Raw genomic sequence first — 24676 nt, 5'->3', positions numbered from 1 at the left:
AAACTTGGCTGTGCCTCAGAATCACCTAAGGGTCTTGTTAAACACAGATTACTGGACCTTACCCCCGAGTTTCTGATTCAGTAGATCTGAGGTGGGGCTGAGATTGTGCATTTCTGACGAGTCCCCAGGTCCCTGCCAATGCGGCCGACAATAACACTTTGAGATACAATGATTAGACCATATCGTGGATGAGTCTTACGGTGAGTCGAATCATAGATTTCTTTCATTTGGGACCAACTTGCAGGGGAAAGCCTGTCAGTTAACCTTGGCTTTTATGAGACCCTCTTGTGTGTTCTTTTTGCCATCCATTCATCGCATGCATTCTTAAGGGGACTGAAAAACTCGGAGTTTTGTGGGGGAGGTAGGAGGAATGGAACATCTAAATAATACAGTCGTTTGTGTCCCCACCCCCTGCTAAACCTTAACCTTGCTCAACAGAATCTTATTTCTTAGTATTTATTTGGATATGGGTGGCAGTTGCGGGTGGGGAGGCTAAATAGACTTCTCCGTGGACCAGTAATGATGGCTTAAAAGGTTGAGAAACACTAACTTGTGATGGTAATACCAGAGTTGTTAAGAATGCTTCAAAACCACATTACAATGAAATACAAGTGAGAGAAACAGATAATGAGCAGCTGGCAATGCCAAGTTCGTGCTTGGAGCACAAGTGTGTGTTTGTCTACATCAGTCTTATGTTAGCTCTGGGGACATGGGGACACATCTGTGTTGTGATGTCAGGACTGGCTTGCTGTGCATTGGGTTGAGACTAGAATTTGCTCCATCCAGTATCCTTTATGGGATTATGGATTTCCTAGGCAGGCTGCATATGTTTTATATACCTTGAGCCAAAGAAACTCTTCCTCAAAGAGAGATACAGGGTTATGGAAAGGAAAATAACTCACATAACAATACCTTCTAACTTCTTTGTTTTGCAAGTCTTTATGTAAACTGGACTGTTTGCTATATCGAAGCATTTTTAGGGAAGTTCTTTTTTTTTTTTTTTTTTCATTCCACCATCTGTGACTCTGGAAAGTAGACTAGGACCTGTCCTCATGGGGCGTGATGAGGCCCAGAGAAGACAGAACACCAGATATGGGGCAGGTGTCCTGCCTCTGCCCATGTGCCTTCTATGTGACTTTCTGTAGGATGCTTGACCTTTCTGGGTTAGATTTTAAATATTAAATTCCCTTTTATCTGTTATTTTAAAGACCTCTGGGAAAAAAATACATCAATGATTTTCAGAATAAGGGGAAATACTTAAAAAATTAGGAAATAGTCTTAGTGTTCAGATCACCCATCTGTGTGTGTGTGTGTGTGTGTGTGTGTATGTGTGTACTTTTTAACAAAAGCATATTTAAATTTTGCTGTCAATAAGTAAGTAAATAATATTACCTAGAGTATGTCTTCTGCTTCCTGGGTGTGACTACCTACAGTTTACATATCTGATTTTTATATTCTGGGAGCCAGCAGTTCTCAGTTTAGACCACTAACTCGTGGCATGCCCTATATAGATTTTACTTTATTGATTCGTGTGTTCTAACTATGTCTCTTTGAGATGTAGGTAACTTTTAGATGAAAGGTTCATACTTTCATTATTCACTTCTCTGTATGGAACAGAAATGATAGAATTCTCTTAAATCTCCTCTTAATGTGAATAAAGAAAAATAATGGCAAATACTGTCAATGAAGTGGCCTTGAATGTTAAGCTCAGAGAGTATCACTGGTTGGTTGTTTTGTAGGTTCTGGGCGAGTCGATGGCAGGGATTTCACAGAACGCCAAGACCGGGGACCTCCCTGCCTTTGGGGAGTGTGTGGGGATTGCGTCCAAGGCCCTCTGTGGGTTGACAGAGGCTGCAGCCCAGGTAAGGGACTGGCCCCCAGGCCCTATGATGCAGGCCTTCTAGCCTTAAGGCCTATGTCCTTTGCTTGTGTCCCATGGTACATTGTGGATACCGGGAATATCAGATGTCTGGGGTGGGGGGGTGGGGGGGGGTGAGAATGGGGGAGCTCCAGCTGCAGGGGAGTACCAGATCCCTGTGGAGAGTGGGGCATGGGGGGGCTCCAGCCACAGCTCCTTCTCCAACCACCATCATAGAAACCATGGTAAGGGCGGAGGTTCCTGTGATGGCTGGGGCATTTAGACAAAACATCAGCCAGTTACCCCCCCAGGAACAGAGCAGCCTGGCAAGGACAGTGAGACCCTGACACTGCAACACTGCAGACCCAGCATAAGGGTTCAGAGGCCAGATTTGTGTGTGTGTGTGTGTGTGTGTGTGTGTGTGTGTGTGTGTGTGTGTGTTGAAGACCATTTTTACAGATGAGTTGTTATGAGGAGAAAACAAATGGGTATTACATAATTCACATTCTCTCTGAAGCTTTAAAAATGCAAAAATCTTAGTCATGCTCTTTTTAGGATCAGAGGGAGAAAAAAATTAGATACCATCCTGCCAAGATGTGATCGGGCATGTTCCTTGCTTTTGTTCAACTGTCCTGTGCATCTCTGATAATTATTGGGCTCATGTGACTGAAGCTTCAAAAATTGTCAGCATTTACCTTGAAGGATTTGTCTCTTGACAATTACCTTGAGCCTGAAAGATTTTACTGAACCAAAGGGAAATATTCCCTAGTTTGGGGGATGAAATTATCTTGCCCCTCAAATCTCACAGGAAATGACTTAAGGTTAAAATTCCCGCTCACAGATTCATTGTCTGCCTGTGATTTGACTAACCCATCCAAAGGGTTTTAAAGAGAAGACCTTCTCTTAGAGCCTCTTGTCCTCTTAGAGAGCAAATACTGCCTTTTTTTGTTTGTTTGGTTTTGGGTTTTTTTGCCCTCTTGAGCCATCCTGCGCATTCTCCTTACTTACTATTGGAAATACGAGCCTAAACACTAAGGATGCATTAGGCTGTGAGACCAGAAACTTCTGTGCAGGACAGGCTCCAGGGTTGAGTGACCTAGCAGCTTCATGCCTTTGGTCTACACCCACTTTCTTGTGCTTCTCCCATCTTCCAGTCAAAGAGTCAGCTTCACACGACACAGACTGGGTGCCCTTAGGCTCATAAGATGGCTACCAGCAGCACACAGGGCTGCCTTCATCCTTGTTCATGACCCATAGAAAAGCTTCTTTAGGCTTTCTTAGGCGCAGAGAGGTTTCATTCCTAGAAGCCTACAGAAGACTCCTGCCACCATCGGCCCATGTATCCTTAAACCCTCACTGATGAGATTACCCTGACCACCGTGCACTAAGGAGCCCCTGAGAATGCTACATTTGCATTGCCAGGCCGTCGTCCCCTACAGGCTCATGTAGGACACAGACAGTCTGAGCTGTGGTTTCCTCCTCCGTTTCCAGGCTGCATACCTGGTGGGCATCTCTGATCCAAACAGCCAGGCGGGCCACCAGGGCCTTGTGGACCCCATCCAGTTTGCCAGGGCCAACCAGGCCATCCAGATGGCATGCCAGAACCTGGTGGACCCCGGCAGCAGCCCGTCACAGGTAACCACGGGGCGTGGGTGTGAGGTCTGTGAGTCCTTAAGCTGTCCTAGGTGGGTAGGAGACTGTGAGAAACGAGTAAAGAATACTGTTCTCTCGGAGCTCGCAAAGTCAGGTAAACTCAGCACTGCCAATAACAACTCAGGAGCGTGAGGGGGTAGGGGGATATTGCAAAATGTGGTGAGTGTGCCAGTGTGTCAGTGCTTTGAAACGAGGTACTGGAGGCAGGAGGAGTGAAGTAATCACTGAGAGAGTCATCAGGAGTCTCATGATTTCATTCCGGTCAGAGGACGTAGGTGGAGTGCTCGTTCTGTGCTCAGCACTAGGGGTCAACACGAGGACCTGATCCCCTCTGCCCTGGCACCCACTCTTCTGGATAAAGTTTGGAAGATGGGATGGTCGGGGTGTGATGACAGCACCAGGGATGCACGGGGGAACAGGGGATGAACTCGGAGGGGCTGTCAAGGTTCACTTCACAGAGACGGTGGTACTGAGCCAGAATCCAAATCCAAAGTACACTAAGGACCCACAGAGGCATTTTAGGACTAGACCATACGTGCAACACTCCTTACTCAAGTGTCATGGAGTCCTGTTCACTTACTCAAGCTGCATGTGCTGAAGAAACAAGGCCTGGCCTGTAGGGCCCCCGAGCCAGCCTGAGAGTCCCACAGCCACTGTGAACCCTGAGACAGGCCTAGTTGAGGCTGGAGAAGGACCTACATTCAGGAGGCAATAGAGGGGTCCTCTGACCTATAGCAGGCCTGAGAGCTGGCGTGGAACGCATCAGGGCACCTAACCTCCCAACCTGTCCAATAAAGGTCAAAGATGTGTTACCAAATTCAGCCAAGTGGATCAGGTGACTCACAAGAGCCATTGGGGTTGGGGGTGGAGCCTGGAAGATGCCCGGCCCAGACCCCTTAATCAGGTGCCCACAGTCCACCTGTGCATGAAGAAGGAGCTATTACACCTTGATGTTTATTTTCCTCCTCTAGACCTGGGCTCCAGTGTGGTGGCCACGCGCTGCTTGTGGCCATTAAGCACTCGCAACGTGGCCAGTCCAAGTTGTGGTGGGCTGTAAGTGTAAAATACACACTGGAGCTTGAAACTTGGTATGACAAGATTGTAAAATCTCAAATTCTTAAATCGATTACCTGGTGAAATGAAATATTGTGCCTCTATCAAGTTAAATAAGCGACCGAAATAAATTTCTCTTGGTTTTCTCTACTTATTTTAATTTTTTTATGTTTATTTATGAGAGAGAGTGTGAGTGGGGGAGGGGCAGAGAGAGAGGGAGACACAGAATCTGAAGCAGACTCCAGGCTCTGAGCCATTAGCACAAAGCCCGAATCGGGACTCGAACTCGTGAACTTTGAGATCATGACCTGAGCCGTAGTCAGCACTCAACCAACTGAGCCACCCAGGCACCCTTTTGCTTATTTTAATGAGGCTACCAGAAAATTTAAAATTTCACGTGTCGTTCACATTCTCCTCGTGTTGGGCAGCACTGGCCTAGATCCTGGACCATTTGCCTCTTGGCTGGCCAAGGGTCATGAATCATAGCTGCCTGCATCTCCTTTAAGACTCTCTGGAGTCCAGCCCTCTCCCAGTAAGGAAGCATCACTTCCTTTCCTTTTGTTCGTTCTCTCTTGCTTAGTAATTCTTGTCCCCTGCTTTCTTGGAGTGACTTGGGGGCGGTGGAGCTAGATGCACATGTTGGAGTTACACAGATATGGGAGCTGAAGAGGAATCCAGGGCTCCAGACCAGGGTGGACTCCTTGGCACTGAGCATGGGATGCCCCAACCCACCTCCACACTTTGCAGGTTCTGTCCGCGGCCACAATTGTCGCCAAGCACACCTCGGCCCTGTGCAACGCCTGTCGTATCGCCTCATCCAAGACAGCCAACCCAGTGGCCAAGAGGCACTTTGTCCAGTCAGCCAAGGAAGTCGCCAACAGCACTGCCAACCTGGTGAAGACCATCAAGGTAGGTTTCGGAGCTGAGACCTTCGTGACCCCTGTGTCACCTGTTGCCGATGGAAAAGATCTTTGCAGGATTTAAGCTCTTTGTCCCCTAAAGCTTGTGTCTAGTGAAGCTTCACTCCTGATTCAAATCACTAAGGAGGAGTCCTTTACTAATGGAGATACTTATCATGAAAAACCAACAGCCTTGGTCTCAGCTAACCTTCTTGGATAATGGGGGAGGGCGGCTCCAAATTCTGTACATGGGAAGCTTAGGGGCAGAAATCGGGAAGAGGTTGGCTGTGAGGCATTTGTTGGCACTATGCTTGGGTAGCAAATACCTTGGGTTTACTCAAACAGTGTGCTAATGTAGGGTGGTTTTGAGCTCATTTGCTGCAGGGAATTTCTGGTACAGGGTATACCATTTTTGGTACATCTATTGGGACCTAGAGAGAAGGTGGAGGGGAGAAGGGAATGGGAAATTGTGGGAAGTCACTGTAAAAATTCAGTTTAATCTATCCTTTGATCTCTATTCTGTTTAAAGTTGTTTAAATGCTTGAAATGGAGTACTTGATTTTTAAAATAGAACGTCCCATGTTTCTATCAAGTTCATCTTTGTGTTAAAGGCCATGGACTGGCTGGGGGAAGAGCAGGGGCAGGGGCCCTTGTGAGGAAGGAATATGCAGTGGCTGGCCTCTAGTATTTCTAGGTGGGTGATAAAGTCACAAATCCTGTCTGCCCCGAGCGGGGACCAAGCTGCAGCTGACAGCTGACCTTGTGGGGAAAAGAACCACAGCTGAACAGCAGACCACAGGCAAAGAGCCCAGGACCTCGCCCCCTAGATCCAAACCTCCAAAGGTGGCTGTTGTGGAAGGTGAGCAACCCCCATAGGAGGTTGGGGAAGCCACTGGAGGCTTAATATTTACTTAAAGATTGTCACATTCATTGAGGGAGGGTCACCTGCTTTGTTGTCGGGCAAGCCCGGGAGTAATGGGACTTTCCCCTGTCCTCTCCAGAGGATAGGGTACCACGCCCCTCATTTTTCTAGCACTACGCAGAGCCACTTTAATAACATGGAGAAGTCCATCCACAAGCTGAGCCAGCCAGAAGCAAAGGGGAGAACACATAGCAAGCTGGCGGGGGAGAGCAGGGGGCACTTAGCCCTGTCAGCAGTTTCTTAGCTGTCTAAACAAAGAGCCTGCATATTTGAAGACAATAATGAGATAGGTTGGAAACAAATTAAAGCCATGAACAGGTGCCCCTGGGATCCGGGCGGCAGCTTACCTTAATTACCATCATAGTTCATAGAAACTAAGAAAGCTTACATTTTTAGCTGCTTGCTTTGTACAAAGCCTGTTTCAAGTGTTTTGTGTGTATTACTCATCAATTCATACAAATCCCCTGTGCTTGTCACCCCCATTTTACAGTCAGGACACTAGGAGCTAGCAGGTTAAGTGACTTACCCGAGGTGACCCAGCCAGTAAGTGGCAGATGGGAATTGCAGCCCAGACCCGGAGCCCCTGCTCTTTCCGCTCTCGATCCTGCTCTCACCCCAGCATCCTGTTCAAATCCAGCCTAACCTGGGAAGAAACACCTTGGTGTGTTTACACTCCTTATGTGCAAATTGGGGGTGGCAGGATGAAAGATAGCAATCGAGTTGAAGGGAGTGACATCATCAGTGCTTGCTGTATGATGAACTGACTTCAGTTAAGCTTGGCCATTTTCTGATCATTAGAAAACAGACTATATTTAGACGGACCACGGGAGGGAAAAAAGGAAGGAAACTGTTCTATAGAAATTCCTGGGAACCTTTCTTTTCTGTCTCCTCCTGGTATTAAGTCCTGACCTATCTCTGTATAAAGCATCTCTGCTAAGATCTCCTGTTCTTTTCAGATTCCCCTCACGGTGTCCAACCCTCTTTGCAATTCCCGGCGGCAAATGAGCTCTTGTGATGGCCTGAAAGATAGGCCTGTGCAGGAACATCAGAGGAGGGTACAGCGGGATCGTTAGGTGGGGAAGACGAAGGCCTCGCCTCTGTGAGCTCCCTGGGATCCAGTAGCAGTGCACAAGGAACAGAAATGAACCTAATGCCCCTCAACTGGCTGAAATGTGCTTGGCTTTGCAATTCCCCCTGGGGGGACGGGGCAGGATTGGCCAGGGACAATGAGCCTTGTTTTTAATTTACTCAGAGGAAAATGGTCATGGTCATTTCACTGCAGCTCACCACACTATATACTGAATGTGGATTTCCTATTTTAAGGAAGGGTTAAGAATCCTATCAGACGGCAAAAAAAATGAATATTTAATTCCCTAAAAGTTTAAAACAGCTGCCCTGGTAGCTGCATTTTGCTCTGTTTTAGGCCTCCTAGTGCTTCTCTTTTTCTTCTCACCGTGACAATGTGGCCAACCCTAAATCCCAGTTGCCGCATCTCTATAGGCACAAAGAAAGGAGGGGGACCCAGCCAGAGAGACACTGAAGACCAGGGAACAGACCTTTGTGATGGGTTGTCAGCACCCTAAGAATGTGTGCCTCCGGGAATCTTAAACTGCTACCAAGGGCGTTCTTTAAAATCCCAAAGCTTGGCTCAGCAAGAATAAATTATCCGCACCCTCCTCCCTGGCAGGTTGCTCTAAATGCCAGACACGTTAGAAGCACACAGACCCCCTCCCCACGGTCGCTGTCTTTCCACTGGTCACCCCACAGAGGTCAGCTGCTTGTCTTTCTTCATTCAGCTCATTACCTAGTCTTAAATCACAGATGTGGAATGGAATGCTGTTTTAAATGTGCAGTCGCTCAGGTTTCGGTGCCAGGTAGAAGTTGTACGACAGCTTTTACTCTTCTGAGAAGTGAAAGCGTGGCCTTGAGTCTGACAGCGGAGTTGAAGCTCGGGTTTTGCGATGAAGCATTTCCAGGGTGTACCAAAGATGCCCGATCAAGCTCTCATTAATCGATGTTGATCTTGTTGCTCATCTTTATGTTTGGATTGGTAAAGTAGGTTTCGTTGTGTTTCGTTTCGTTTTGTTTTTGGAAGAAAAAGGGAAAAACTTCGTGGGTTTCTCTTCCTCCTTATTGCCTTTGTCCAAGCTCAGGAGAAAAGGGAGGCAGATGTCACAGGCTGTCATTTGAGGCCTGAGCCTGGATAGCATGCCAGTCTCTGGGTGTTGGTTTTATCATCTAGAACATTAGGGATTTGTGATTAAGGTCCCAAATCTTTAAGGTCTTAAGGTCCCTCCCAACCCCCTAAAGTCCGTGAATGTTTGATTCCGGTACACGTGCAGGAATGAGGTCTCCCAGACTCCTGTGAGATTTTGCTAAGAGAACATTCAGAGGAGCTGGCCCAGGGGTCAAGAGTGTCCTTGTCCTGATGGGGCCTAGGCATTTGACTCGGTGACTTCACCCCCTTCATTGTTGCGATTGGGGTACTAGACATTCTGTGACATGGAATGTCTACACGAAAACTGTCACGTCTGCTTAAAATTTCACCAGTGAGCAGATTTGCATATTCAGGTTACTTGCGTGGCTCAGCCATCCCCAGAGTGGAAGAGGCATTCAGAAATGACATAATATCTGTGTAAACCGTCCTTTCTGACGCTAAGTGCTACCTCCAGCGGAAATAGCTTTTCCTTTTTTTTTTTTTTTAATGTTTTATTTATTTTGAGAGAGTCCGAGTGGGGGGAGGGGCAGAGGGAGAGCGAGAAGGACAGAGCATCTGAAGAAGCCTGCTCAGCGCTGACAGCTGCGAGCCCAGTGTGGGGCTCCAACTCATGAACCACGAGATCATGACCTGAGCCGAAGTCAGAGGCTCAACCAACTGAGCCACTGAGATGCCCCTAGCTTTTCCTTTTTGAAAATGAAAAAAAAAGTGGTTGACGTAGCTTGGCCCACCGTTCCACATTATTCAAGGTCCTGTCCCATGAATAGCAGTGGGCTGCGTGATGTGTGATTTTATTGCCCAGGCTCAAAAATATATGTCCTTTCTTCACCTCTTGGTACAGTTTATGAAACTGCACAATTAGAAAACTGCTTCTTGGGATTTACCTCGGCTAATCATCTTTGCATTTTGAATAACAAGTTCAAGTAAAGAAAGGTTGCTGGCTTGATCGGATGTCTGCCTTCCTAACAGGCTGAGACGATTGTGGGAGGTGGAAAAGGGGTGAGGAAAAGTGTGGGGAGGTAAGAACAGGAGGCATGAGCATCACTGAGGGGAGGCTTGGCATCTTCCATTGAGCTAGAAGCCACATCATCCCAGCTGAAGGCGGTGGCATTGGCCACTGGTGTGGCTGGGATTTGAGTTCCTTTGACACCGAAGACCACTTCTGCCATCTGACTGTTATGCTGCTTGCCTGTGCTGGGGCCACTCCTGCCCGGTTCCTGCTGTGTAATACCCGCCCTGCCTCCCAGCGTATCCTCATTGCTCTGAAGGCTGGCGGGGCCTGACTCAAGGAGTCAATGGTGTTGATAGTGTAACAAGACGAGAGTAACAAGACACCATGCAGGTCACCAGTGCTAACTCCACATTGACTGAGCACACGAGTGGCAGTTAGAACAGAGGCCATATATGTGAGCCAGAGATGTGAGCAAGCACATAGGGTTGCTCTTGGGTCTGGAAGATAGGCAGAATTGGTGAGGTTAGAATAGGGGTCATTGCCTATGGATGAGCAGAGGCAAGGCATGCATGGTATTAGTAATGATGGTAAATTAGCAGGGCTCACGGGAATTCTTCTGAAAATGTTAGCATGGTGGATGCGTAATTATTGTCCCCAGCAGCCAGGGCTTGATTGGAATGTAGCTGTTATTCAGAAATAGCCTTTATCGCGTACGTGCCTGTCTACTCTTGCCTTCCTGAAAAATAGAAACGCTCTCATCTCAGATCTGGTTTGTTTCATAATGCTGGTGCCTCTGTTTTTTTGTGCACTAATTGTCCAAATTGGCTTTTATATATTGCTCATCACAGTTGAATTAAAAGTTTAATTGGCCATCTAATGGAGAAATTTACGTTCTTCTACAAGTATAACTGCCTTTTCAAAAGTAACCCTTTGCCTAGAAGAAGGGATACTCTCACTGGATCACAGGCTTTCTAACAGTCTTGTTCTTCAGAAGGTAGGGTCTAGGTTTGGAGAACCTCAAATTCAAGTGTTAACCCTTTATCAGGCAGCCTGTCACGGATCACAAACTACATTCCTGGATTCTTCTCATCTGGGCCATTAATCAGCAGTGTGACTGATGAGTCACTGCCACTGTGTTACCTGCTACTATTTTTTTAAAAAAGCTCTTGAAGCATAAGATGGATAGAAAGAAAACACATATCGTAGGTACAGAGTTCAGTGAACTTAAGTTGAATACACGTAGGGAGCTATAGCCAGATCAAGACAGAACTTGGCCAGCCTACAGAAGCCCTCTGTGCTCCTTAGTCTCACCTGCTGTGAAGGGTCACTTGATTGCTAACACCTTACATTAGTTTAACCTCTTTTGTGCTTGCACAAATGGAATCATACAGTAAGTACATTTTTGCAACTGGCCCCTGTAAATATATGTTAGTGAGATTTGCCGATGTTGTTGGAGGTAGTTCTGGTCCATTCCTTCTCATTGGATTCCATTTTGCTCATTTCAAAATGGCAGATATAGAACCCCTACCTCCATCATTCTCTCAGGGGTATCCAGGTAAAAGTTAGAAAAAGTTGAAAGTGCTATACAATGTAAAGTGTTTTTATAACTTGGGAGGGAATAGACTTAGAGTGAAAATGGAGGGAAAGAGCCCAAGGGTTATAGTCTGAAAAGTGGGGAAGAAAATGGTTCAGCTTGAAGGTCATATGAGTGGGAAATTGATGGACTTTGAGGTCAGGTGCCTTCTGAGCTACATACTAAACTTTACTTCTTATAATTGTTAATTGAGTCCCTCTGCTTGATGGCGTGATCTCTCCAATTACTTATTTAGGAATTCCCCTAACATTTTCAGTATTCCCATTAAACCACGTTCTTCCAATAGGAGATGATTACCGTGGCCACAAGCAGTTTGTGCATTTCAATGGGCTAATGTCTCTGTGTTTTCTCCCATCAGGCCCTGGATGGGGATTTCTCTGAAGACAATCGCAATAAGTGTCGCATTGCCACTGCACCCTTGATCGAAGCTGTGGAGAACCTGACAGCTTTCGCATCCAACCCCGAGTTTGTCAGCATTCCCGCCCAGATCAGCTCCGAGGTAGGGATCTTAGCAGCAAAGGTAATATTTCAGTCTGTGGCTAGTTTATGTGGCACTGAATGAGCATGAACAGTTAAGAGCTCCAAAAGCCCTGTCTTGTAGGACATTGTTGTTGTTGTCAATGATGATACGTGCCCAGAGTTCATGAAACTCAAGGTATGCACATCTTAAGTGGTAATACCTTAATTTTATGTATTGAGAAAAATCTCTGTGCCTAAGTTTAGGGCTGATTCTTTCTTGGGATGTGCCACACTCAAAAGTGATATTTAAGGGCAAACATGGACCCAGGTCCCCACCATTCAGGCTCTGTGTGAACCAGTCTTCACGGTTTCCTAACCTCTGTGTCACTTTCTGAAGAACCCAGGTAGTGACTTGGGAAAGAAGGGACCTTCCAGGACCCAACTTGTTCACTTAATCTGTGCACCCTGCCCTCTGACCCTTCTGCTGTTTGCTCTCAGGGCTCCCAGGCACAGGAACCGATCCTGGTCTCAGCCAAGACCATGCTGGAGAGCTCATCATACCTCATTCGCACTGCACGCTCACTGGCCATCAACCCGAAAGACCCGCCTACCTGGTCTGTGCTAGCCGGACATTCCCACACCGTGTCTGACTCTATCAAGAGTCTCATCACATCTATCAGGTTAGTTTCTACTCTAGAAATTGCTAGGGGCCTGCATCTGAACAGGGCAGAAAGTAGATAAATCCAATGGGACTTGGGTTTCGTAGCAATGTACCTGATCATTATCATCATCTTTTCGTGTATCTCTTTGGGACCAGTGGTAGCACTGGGCACAATAGCTAACTTAAACACTTATTGTATGTCAGATCTGAACATTTTACCTGTATTACCGTATTTCATCATCATAACCTTGAAAGGTAAACACTGCCATTGTCCACATTTTACTGATGAGAGAATTCAGGCAGAAAGGACTTAAGGAGTATTTTCACAGTCACCCCCAGGCCTGATGGTTCTAGTCCCAGGGCTAGCCATTGTACTACATTGTCTATACCTAGGAGCTTAGGCAGAGAACACCACTATGTATTTAGCAGGATTTGAGGTTACCTTATTTGGCTAAAGAGGCAAAAAGAATATTCCAGGTCCCACAGTAACTCTGGACATCTCTGAACTCCTTGGCAATAGAATGAACCTGAAAAATCCCCAGAGTCAATATAACATCTCTAAGTTGGCCACATACCCCATAGCATGGAATGCATCCTTTTCCTTTGGTTATACTTTGTTTTTCGATTGCTTTTGAAATTCAGCACCATGGTTCTCTTAATGCCTCACAAAGTACAATCCACTAAATATTTGAACTCCTACCACAGGACTTTGTAAATAGTATATAACATAGAGAGTATAGTATGTTTACAGTGGAAATCACACTGACCTTTTTATAATACAAAGGTTTTTATTTATAATATTATTTATAGTATTAATTTATAAATATTCACGTAAGCCAGTGAAGTCAAAATTGTTTGATTAGCAGTTGTCTGTCGCCAGCCTGAAATGAGGAACAGCATCCTATCCTTCTCACTAGAAACAGAGTTAGCACAAGTGTTAAATTAAGAAATTCATGGGCTATGCAGAGAGGCCTTTCCAAGCAAGAGTCAAGGATTCACTCCTTTTTTTTTTTAATTTTTTAATGTTTATTTTTGAGAGAGAGACAGAGCTTGAGTAGGGGAGGAGTAGAGAGAGGAAGACAGAGACTCTGAAGCAGGCTCCAGGCTCCTAGCTGTCAGCACAGAGCCCGACGTGGGGCTTGAACTCACATACCAAGAGATCATGACCTGAGCCTAAGTCAACGCTTAACCGACTGAGCCACCCAGGTGCCCTGAGGATTCACTCCTTAAATAAAGCAATCAAATGTGGTAGAAGGTAGACAGGGCTCCTGCCCCAGCAGTGTTGCTGCAAGTTGTGGGACTTGAACCCCAAGGAACTATTGGACTTGCCCTGTCTCTTCCAGGGACAAGGCCCCTGGACAGAGAGAGTGTGACTACTCCATCGATGGCATCAACCGGTGCATCCGCGACATTGAGCAGGCCTCGCTGGCAGCTGTCAGCCAGAGCTTGGCCACAAGGGATGACATCTCTGTGGAGGTAGGCCAGGGCTCTGTGGCTGGATCCAAGGCCTCTGGGGATGGGGAGTGGGACCAAACGCATTTTTGATGCTGGCGTTTCATCACTGAAGCACTTTCCCCTGGAACGAACCTAGGAAGTTTTGGGATGGTTTGGTGAAGGAACACATGTACTGCTGGAGTGGAAATTACAAATAGGGCTGAAACTTGGGGGAAAATGATTAATGTCAGATAAGAGTATATCAGTAAGGTGAGGTGACCATATTCGGTTTAACGCATCAGTAGAGTAGGCCAAAGTAGGTAAATTTGGATGTTTCCCTGTCCTGTGTTATCAATGTACTTCTTGACTACCAGGCATATTTAGCATTAAACTCTACACATGTGGTCCTTTTAGAGATCAAGGATTCTGCCCTCAGTTACCCATTATCCCATTGTTGGGATCCTTCTGCCTTTTTTGTGTGTGTAGCTTTTGTGCTCATTTCTATTGTTTCCTTTATGCCTGCAATTTTTTTTTTTAATTTAAATTCAAGTTAGTTAACATACAGTGTAGTCTTGGCTTCAGGAATAGAACCCGGTGATTGATCGCTGGGCTTGAAAAAAGCATAGAGGACAGCAGAGAATCTATTGCTACAGAGATCAAGGGACTAAGAAATAGTCATGAGGAGCTAAAAAAATGCTATAAATGAGGGGCAAAATAAAATGAAGGTGGCCATAGCACGGATTGAAGAGGCAGAGGAGAGAATAGGTGAATTAGAAGATAAAATGATGGAAAAAGAGGGAGCTGAGAAAAAGAGACATAATAAAAATCCAGGAGTATGAGAGGAGAATTAGAGAACTAAGTGATGCAATCAAATGGAACAATATCTGTATCATAGGAATTCCAGAAGAAGAAGGGAGAGAGAAAGGGGCTGAAGGTGTACTTGAACAAATCATAGCTGAGAACTTCCCTGATTTGGGGAAGGAAAAAGGCATTGAAATCCAAGAGGCACAGAGAACTCCCTTCAGACATAACTTGAATCGATCTTCTGCATGACACATCATCGTGAAACTGGCAAAATACAAGGATTAAGAGAAAATTCTGAATGCAGCTAGGGATAAACAAGCTCTAACTTACAAAGGTAGACACGTAAGAATAGTAGCAGACCTGCCTCCTGCAACTTGGAAGGCCAGAAAGAAATGGCAGGAAATCTTCAATGTGATGAACAAAAAAAATATGCAGGCAAGAATCCTTTATCCAGCAAGTCTGTCATTCAGAATAGAAGGAGAGATAAAGGTTTTCGCAAAGAAACAAAAACTGAAGGAATTCATCACCACTAAACCAGCCCTACAAGAGATCCTAAGGGGGAATTCTGTGAGTGAAATGTTGCAAGGACCACAAAGTACCAGAGACATCACTATGAGCATGAAACCTACAGACATCACAGTGACTCTAAATGCATATCTTTCTATAATAACACTGAATGTAAATGGACTAAATGCTCCAACCAAAAGACATAGGGTATCAGAATGGATTAAAAAAACAAGACCCATCTATTTGCTGTCTACAAGAGACTCGTTTTAGACCAGAGGACACCTTCAGATTGAAAGTGAGGGAATGGAGAACTATCTATCACGCTACTGAAAGTCAAAAGAAAGCTGGAGTAGCCATACTTCTATCAGACAAACTAGACTTTAAATTAAAGGCTGTTACAAGAGATGAAGAAGGGCATTATGTCATAATTATAGGGTCTATCCATCAGGAAGAGCTAACAATTATAAATGTCTATGTGCCGAATACGGGAGCCCCCAAATATATAAAACAATCACAAACATAAGCAAGCTTATTGATAAGAATGTGGTAATTGCAGGGGACTTTAATACCCTACTTACATCAATGGATAGATCATCTAGACACAGGATCAATAAAGAAACAAGGGCCCTGAATGATACATTGGTTCAGATGGACTTGACAGATATATTTAGAGCTCTGCATCCCAAAGCAACAGAAGATACTTTATTCTCGAGTGCACATAGAACATTCTCCAAGATAGATCACATACTGGGTCACAAAACAGCCCTTCATAAGTATACAAAAATTGAGATCATATCATACATACTTTCGGACCACAATGCTATGAAGCTTGAAATCAACCACAGGAAAAAGTCTAGAAAATCTCCAAAAGCATGGAGGTTAAAGAACACCCTACTAAAGAATGAATGGGTCAACCAGGCAATTAGAGAAGAAATTTAAAAATATATGGAAACAAATGAAAATGAAAATACAACAGTCCAAACTCTTGGGATGCAGCAAAGGCAGTCCTGAGAGGAAAATACATTGCAATCCAGGCCTATCTCAAGAAACAAGAAAAATCCCAAATACGAAATCTAACAGCACACCTAAAGGAAATAGAAGCAGAATGGCAAAGACACCCCAAACCCAGCAGAAGAAGAGAAATAATAAAGATCAGAGCAGAAATAAACACTATAGAATCTAAAAAAAACAGTAGAGCGTATCAATGAAACCAAGAGTTGGTTTTTTGAAAAAATAAACAAAATTGATAAACCTTTAGCCAGGCTTCTCAAAAAGAAAAGGGAGATGACCCAAATAGATAAAATCATGAATGAAAATGGAATTATTACAACCAATCCCTCAGAAATACAAGCAATTATCAGGGAATACTATTAAAAATTGTATGCCAACAAACTGGACAACCTGGAAGAAATGGACAAATTCCTAAACACCCACACACTCCCAAACTCAAACAGAAAGAAATAGAAAACTTGAACAGATTCATAACCAGCAAAGAAATTGAATCAGTTATCAAAAATCGCCAGCAAATAAGAGTCCAGGACCAGATGGCTTCCTTGGGCAATTCTACCAGACATTTAAAGCAGAGATAATACCTATCCTTCTCAAGGTGTTCCAAAAAATAGAAAGGGAAGGAAAACTTCCAGACTCATTCTATGAAGCCAACATTACTTTGATTCCTAAGCCAGACAGAGACCTGGCAAAAAAAGAGAACTATAGGCCAATATCCCTGATGAATATGGATGCAAACATTCTCAACAAGATACTACCAAATCAAATTCAACAGCATATAAAAAGAATTATTCACCATGGTCAAGTGGGATTCATTCCTGGGCTGCAGGGCTGGTTCAACATTTGCAAATCAATCAGTGTGATACATCACATTAATAAAAGAAAAGATAAGAGCCATATGATCCTGTCAATGCAGAAAAAGCATTTGACAAAATTCAGCATCCTTTCTTAATAAAAACCCTCAAAAAAGTCGGGATAGAAGGAACATACTTAATCATAAAAGCCATTTATGAAAAGCCCACAGCTAATATCATCCTCAACAGGTAAAAACTGAGAGCTTTCCCCCTGAGGTCAGGAACACGACAGGGATGTCCACTCTCACTGCTGTTGTTTAACATAGTGTTGGAAGTTCTAGCGTCAGCAATCAGACAATAAAAGGAAATCAAAGCATCAAAATTGGCAAAAATGAAGTCAAGCTTTCACTTTTTGCAGATGACATGATATTATACATGGAAAATCTGATAGACTCCACCAAAAGTCTGCTAGAACTGATACATGAATTCAGCAAAGTTTCAAGATACAAAATCAATGTACAGAAATCAGTTGCATTCTTATACACTAATAATGAAGCAACAGAAAGACAAAGAAACTGATCCCATTCACAATTGGACCAAGAATCATAAAATACCTAGGAATAAACCTAACCAAAGATGTAAAAGATCTGTATGCTGAAAACTATAGAAAGCTTATGAAGGAAATTGAAGAAGATACAAAGAAATGGAAAAACATTCCGTGCTCATGGATTGGAAGAATAAATATTGTTAAAATGTCAATACTACCCAAAGCTATCTACACATTCAATGCAATCCCAATCAAAATTGCACCAGCATTCTTCTTGAAGCTAGAACAAGCAATCCTAAAATTTGTATGGAACCACAAAAGGCCCCGAATAACCAAAGTAATATTGAAGAAGACCAAAGCAGGAGACATCACAATCCCAGACTTTAGCCTCTACTACAAAGCTTTAATCATCAAGACAGCACGGTATTGGCACAAAAACAGACACACAGACCAATGGAATAGAATAGAGACTCCAGAATTGGACCCACAAAAGTATGGCCAACTAATCTTTGACAAAGCAGGAAAGGATATCCAATGGAAAGAAGACAGTCTCTTTAACAAATGGTGCTGGGACAACTGGACATCAACATGCAGAAGAATGAAACTAGATGACTTTCTTATACCGTTCACAAAAATAAACTCAAAATGGATGAAGGACCTGAATGTGAGACAGGAAACCATCCAAACCCTAGAGGAGAAAGCAGGAAAAAACCTCTCTGACCTCAACCACAGCAATTTCTTACTTGACACATCTCCAAAGGCAAGGGAATTAAAAGCATAAATGAACTATTGGGACCTCATGAAGATAAAAAGCTTCTGCACTGCAAAGAAACAATCACCAAAACTAAAGGGAAACCAATGGATACGGAAAAGATATTTGCAAATGACATATCAGACAAAGGGCTATTATTCAAAATGTACTTTTTGAATTCAAAACTCACCAAACTCCACACCTGAAAAACAAATAATCCAGTGAAGAAATGGGCAGAAAACGTAAATAGACACTTATCTAAAGAAGGCATCCAGATGGCCAACAGGCACATGAAAAAGATGCTCAACATCATTTCTCATCAGGGAAATACAAATCGAAACCACGCTGAGATACCACCTCACTCCAGTCAGAGGGGCCAAGATGAACAAATCAGGAGACTATAGATGCTGGCAAGGATTTGGAGAAACGGGAACCCTCTTGCACTATTGGTGGGAATGCAAACTGGTGCAGCCACTCTGGAAAACAGTGTGGAGGTTTCTCAAAAAATTAAAAATAGATCTACCCTATGACCCAGCAATAACACTGCTAGGAATTTACCCAAGGGATACAGGAGTGCTGATTCACAGGGGCACTTGTACCCCAATGTTTATAGTAGCGCTTTCAACAATAGCCAAATTATGGAAAGAGCCTAAATGTCCATCAACTAATGAATGGATAAAGAAATTGTGGTTTATATACACAATGGAATGGCAATGAGAAGGGATGAAATATGGCCTTTTGTAGCAACGTGGATGGAAATGGAGAGTGTTAGGCTAAGTGAAATAAGTCGTACAGAGAAAGACAGATACCATATGTTTTCATTCTTATGTGGCTCCTGAGAAACTTAACAGAAGATCATGGGGGAGGGGAAGGAAAAAAAAAAAAGTTAGAGAAGGAGGGAGCCAAACCACAAGAGACTCTTAAAAACTGAGAATAAACTGAGGGTTGATGGGGGTGGGAGGGTGGGGAAAGTGGGTGATGAGCATTGAGGAGGGCACCTGTTGGGATGAGCACTGGGTGTTGTATGGAAACCAACTTGACAGTAAATTTCATATTAAAAAAAAAATCAGAACCCAGTGATTGATGTCTTACCTAGGGCACCCAGTGCTCATCCCAACAAGTGTCCTTCTTAATGCCCATCACCCATTTAACCCACCCCCCACCTGCCTCCTCTACAGCAACCCTGTTTGTCTCTGTATTTAAGAATCTCTTATGATTTGCCTCCCTCTCGGTTTTTATCTTATTTTTCCTTCCCTTCTCTGGTGTTCATAGAGGCATTTGGCCTGCTTTTGCCAATTTTTCCAAAGTTGAGAATAGTATTTTCCTACTTGGCTTCTGTGATTTTTTTTTTCCTGTTAACCTGCTCAAAGACCCTTGATTTATACTTCCTTCTCTCTCTGTCAAAACTGCCAGCACTCAGGAGGTGCTTAATAAATATGGATGGTCTGTTTACTGATGTGTCCCTCACTGCCACCAAATTCATCAACAATGAACTTTGCCTGCTGTCTCTAAGTAGTGGGCCCAGAGTTGGTCTTGCTCATTTTTTTACTAGAGCTGTCGATTGTACTTCAGCTTTACCCTCCTCCCTCAATGCCAAGAAAAGAAAGAAGAAATATTCTTACTCTGTGCAGAATGTTAGAATTACTGTCAACCTGTTACTTAAAAGGGGGATATGCATACAGAAAAGTGTGCACATCATAAGTGTGTGGCTTAATGAATTATCACCAATTGAGTATAGCCCTTAGCACCAAGATCAAGTATCAAAGATGACCAGCACCTTGGAACCCCCACCCTCGCCCTGCCTTTAACCACCCATCCCAAAGCTTGTCCTCTGTCTTCACTTCCTCCCTAGGAAGAAAATCCCTCCCTTTGAACTATGTGTGCTCCATACTTATTTCATGTTTATTTTAAGAAGCCATCTGTAATAAGATAACATTGCTGGAATGTTCTTGCATTCTTGACTATAATCACATTATGAGCAGAAAGATGATAACAAGCTACATAAGACCCTTGGAAGTTTGAAGGTTTCTTTGCACGTCTGTGCCTGTTTTTCCATTTTTCCCTCCAGGATTTTCTTTTCACTTTAGCATACTACACTGCACTTCTCATTGAGTAACCCCTGCTCAAAAGCCCCAGGCAGTATGCAGCATTGTTCAGAGGGGAAGCTGCCTGGGCCAGACTTTCTTTTCCAACAAGCAGGACATCATCACTTTGCCAGGAAGTACCCTATTCCATGCCAGCATGTGCTGACCTAAGATGTCCAGTGTCCTGATATATTAACGCTGAGTCTTACCAAGCGAAGCTCCTAGGAAGAATCCTACGAATCTGACCTTTCCTGCCACTAGCTGCCAGTGACCAGCTTGGAATTCCCCATTTCCGTCATGTGGCCTCATCATCCAGATACTTTGCCCCATCTCTTGACAGCATGAGTCCAATTCTTCTCTCAAAAACCATTTTTAACATTTGCATCCACATCACCCAAAACAATGCCCTGAGAGCCTGAGCTGAGCTCAGCAGTTTACTCATCTGGCATTTTCACCGTGTCCTGTCTAGGAAATGGTCCTGCTTTCTGAGAGCTGATCTCATTTTCACGTCACCCTTCTTGCCCCCACTACTTCCTTAAGGAGTTCCTAGTTTTGAGGACTCAGCCACCTGGAGGTTCCCCGAGGCTCCGGCAGTAGCTCTCCCCATTTGGATAAAATTGTCTTCCTTCCTGGAAGGGAAATGTTTTTTATTTCCAGTAATTGTGCTAAATAACCCAAAGTAAAGATACTGGCAACAGCACTCAACACTGTGGTTGGTGTGAGTGAGGAAGAGCCGGTAGAAAAAGTATCCTTGGGGCCTGCCTCGTGTCATCCCTGGGTAGAAGCGTGGGGGGCTGTGGCCCAGGGGGGCTGAGGGTCCCTGGGCAGGGCAGGGTGGACTGGTGGCTGTGTGGCTCACCCAAGTGAGCTTTTATCCACTACAGATAGAGTGGATATTTTGATATCCATTTCTCGTGGCCTCCCATGTCTTTCATATGGGCCTTTATAAATCCGTGTGGCTACGTGGTAAACTGCCATAGGGGAATTTGACAGCCCTCTCTCCTTATCAGGCCCTACAAGAGCAGCTGACTTCAGTGGTCCAGGAAATCGGGCACCTCATCGATCCCATTGCCACAGCAGCTCGGGGGGAAGCAGCGCAGCTAGGACACAAGGTAATGGACCCTGCTGGGGGTGTGCGTGAGAGATGGGTGTGGGGCAGTCATTGATCATTGACCGTTCCGGGGTCTGTTTTCCGCTAGAATCCAGACGGAAACTAGAGTGAAGTCTTTCTGGTTATGGTCAGACTTGCCAGCCAACAAGACATGACATTCCCATGTTGTGCTTGACCTCCCCTGGATACGTCAGAGACTAAAGTTGATGTCCCTAGTCTGCTCTCTGCCACCATTTGTCCCTGGCTGGCTGGCCTCATTCTCATGTGTATAGGGGTACATTATTCTCCCATGGCTTCTAATAGAGTGCCTGCTTTCACACATGAGGGAGCAAAGCAACCTTGCAAACTTCATCTTGAACAGCCAGGCCTCGCTGGACAGCCACTCCAAAGGAGCCCTTCAGCTGAGAGCTCATACCCGCGTTGTCTAAAGGCTGAATGATATTTTGCCTGTTTGGGACTCATTTTGCAAATCTTTGATGGGTAGGTGCCTTGTCCAGCAGCCTGCTGGACAGAGAGAGGGCCTCCTCAGCAGAGAGAGGGCAAAAATTGGATTTGGAACCGCCTCCAGGGTTTCCGAGCGTTTATCAGTGTGACTGTCAGTATCAATGTGCATATCAAGAGAACTCAGTAGCCAAAATCTTTTCAGCAGGTATTGATTTTAGAAAATCAATATTGTTGCTTTTTCACATCATGAAACAGGGGAAGGGCTACTTAGCTTCCTGCTGGTTCTGAGGGCAGGTTTTTGAGATTTAAAAATGACCAGGGTCCCTCTACGCTTTCAAATGTGGCAAATTTCATTTCTCAGCTGAGTTCCTTTATAATGAGAAGAGAAGAGGGCTTGTCCACCTGTGTGAACCTCTTCACACAGGAGAGGAGCCTGGAGGAGCCGGGAGGGGAGGCTGGTCTGGAGGCCGGAGCTCTGCCAGCCGGGGGACTGGAGCCACTGCTTGAATGGTGCCGGCCACGGGGAACTGAGTTTGGCACAGAAACCAGACTTCACTTCAGCGGTGACTTTTGATTCCGGTCAGAACTTTGTAAGAAAATTTTTCTAGGGGTGCCTGGGTGGCTCAGTCAGTTAAGCATCCAACTTCAGCCTAGGTCATGATCTCACCATTCCCCACTTTGAGCCCCGCATGGGGCTCTGTGGTGACAGCTCAGAGCCTGGAGCCTGCCTCGGATTCTGTGTCTCCCTCTCTCTCTGCCCATCCCCTGCTTCTGCGCTTGCTCTCTCTCTCTCTCTCTCTCAAAAATAAACATGAAAAAAATGTTTTAAAAAAGAAAAGAGAATCTATCTAGACTTGGAGGACAACAAATCTTGTCCCTGCAGGTATTGTTGTTAGTCTGGAAGATTAATTCCTGTGTCTGTGGGCGATATCAAAAGAAAGGTAATATATTGTGTCACTTGAGTGACAAATTTACTCTCGGTCCTTGGGCTAACCCAGTCTCACTTGCCAAAAGACAGTTCTGGACAAAGGAAGCCTCGGCCCTCCTTCCACAAGAGTCTTGGACTGAGAGTTGATACCTACATGGTTCCAGTTCTTCGTTGAGACACTCTGGTGGAGTTCCCGGGTCAGCTTCACTTGGGAATGATAAACGCAAGCTCTCAGAACCCACGCGTATTAGTTCCCTGGAGCTGCTATAACAAATTCCTAAGAACTGGGTGACTTACACCAACAGAAGTTGAATCTCTCACAGAAGTCTAAATTCAAGATCTCAGCAGGGCCAGTCTCTTTCTGGAGGCTCTAGGGGAGAATCCATTCTTTACTCTTCTTGTTATTTATTTATTTTTTTTACCTTTTCTTTTTAAGTTTATTTATTTTGAGAGAGACTGAGACAGCACCAGTAGGGGAGGGACAGAGAGAGAGAGAGAGAGGGAGAGAGAACCCCAAGAAGGCTGTGCACCATCAGCACAGAGCTCAATGTAAGGCTCAAACTCAGGAAACCATGAGATCATGCCCTGAGCCGAAACCAAGAGTCAGACGCTTAACTGACTGAGCCACCCAGGCGCCCCACTTCTTTGCTCTTCTGACTGCTGGTGACTCTTCATGTTCTTTGACCTTATCCTGCCAGTGTCTGCCTCTCTGGTCAATTGTCTCCTGCTCTTTTCTTTGTCTTCCCTTCTTCCGGCTCTTATTAGAATATTTTTTAGTAGATTTAGGACCCACCCAAGCAAGCTAGGATGACCTCATCTTAAGATCCTTAGATACATCTGCAGAGATCTTTTTTTCCCCCAGTAAGATCGCACTCACAGGTTCCAGGGATTTGGACATGGTCATATCTATTTTGGGCCACCGCTCAACCCACTCTGCCACCCTAGGCCTAAGGAATCCACATCATGTAACAAATACTCAAAATTCTGTGTTATTTTAATTTCGGTGCTACCCCAGGTAAGGATATTTCCTCTGCCATGTCTTGAGAACAGACGGTATTAGAGTCTTTGCTAAGCTACCTAAATACAGGGAAAAGCACATCCTTTCAAAAACCTTTGTCCACAATACATGAAGAATAAGGACATGTGGCATTTATCAAGGGCCTACTCCATGGCAGGCATTGTGCTGTGTACTGTTATGTATGCTAATTTAATCCTTCTAACAATCATTTGGAGGTTAGTGCTATTATTATCCCCGTTTTATAGAGGAGGAAACAGAAGTTTGGTAATAGGAAGCAGATTGCCTAAGATTTCTCATTTAAGGAATTGACAGGATTCAGATCCAGTGGCTTCTGAAACTGGAGCCTTCTCTCCATCACCCAGCCATAGTGCCTGCATGAGGGCACCAGCTCAGTTGTATTGAATTACTCTCCACACACAGCAGCCCTTGACATTTTACAGTTACAGTGATGAAATGTACTTTTAAAATTAAAAAAACAGAGGCTCCTGGGTGGCTTAGTCAGTTAAGCATCTGATTCTTGATTTCGACTTGGGCCATGGTCTCGTGGTTCGTGAGATCACGCCCCACATTGGGCTCTATGCTGACAGGGTGAAGCCTGCTTGGGATTCTCTCTCTCCCTCTTTTCCAAATAAATAAATAAACTTAAATTTAAAAAAAAAAAAAAGAATCAAATTAACAAATGAAAATAAATAATAAATAAATAGAATCTAGAAAACCTGTTAGATTCTAATGCACTAAACACCTTGATTCCTCTAGTACATATAGGACCCATCCTGAGTCCTGCCCCCTGATGACCCATTAGTGCACTGTGGTTAACCTTGGTGGTGACCCCAGTACCCTACTAGGGGATGAGGGTGAAATCCAATGCAAATGTGTAGGGCTGATACCTGGAGTTGTGCAAGCTGGGTCTTACACAAAGGTGTTTGGGCAGAGCAGAGAGTGGGGCCAAAATCTAGTCGAGTCATGTGCCTTGGAAT

General features: G+C 44.6%; 1 protein-coding gene across 1 annotated transcript in view; it reads left to right on the top strand.

Moving 5' to 3' along the window:
- Positions 1 to 24676, top strand: part of TLN2 (talin 2) — a 438961-nt gene that overhangs the window by 333828 nt on the left and 80457 nt on the right. Inside the window, exons 35-41 of the mRNA XM_019441905.2 lie at positions 1740 to 1862; positions 3350 to 3493; positions 5312 to 5473; positions 11508 to 11648; positions 12107 to 12288; positions 13613 to 13745; positions 21209 to 21310. Of these exons, the coding sequence (XP_019297450.1) occupies positions 1740 to 1862; positions 3350 to 3493; positions 5312 to 5473; positions 11508 to 11648; positions 12107 to 12288; positions 13613 to 13745; positions 21209 to 21310 (987 nt within the window). The remainder of the gene's footprint in view (positions 1 to 1739; positions 1863 to 3349; positions 3494 to 5311; positions 5474 to 11507; positions 11649 to 12106; positions 12289 to 13612; positions 13746 to 21208; positions 21311 to 24676) is intronic.

This window comes from Panthera pardus, unplaced genomic scaffold (assembly GCF_024362965.1).
Source record: "Panthera pardus isolate Hobbes unplaced genomic scaffold, ASM2436296v1 HiC_scaffold_24, whole genome shotgun sequence".
Classification (NCBI taxonomy): domain Eukaryota; kingdom Metazoa; phylum Chordata; class Mammalia; order Carnivora; family Felidae; genus Panthera; species Panthera pardus.
The sequence above is the reverse complement of the archived record's forward strand: the minus strand, read 5'-3'. Positions and strand labels throughout refer to the sequence as shown.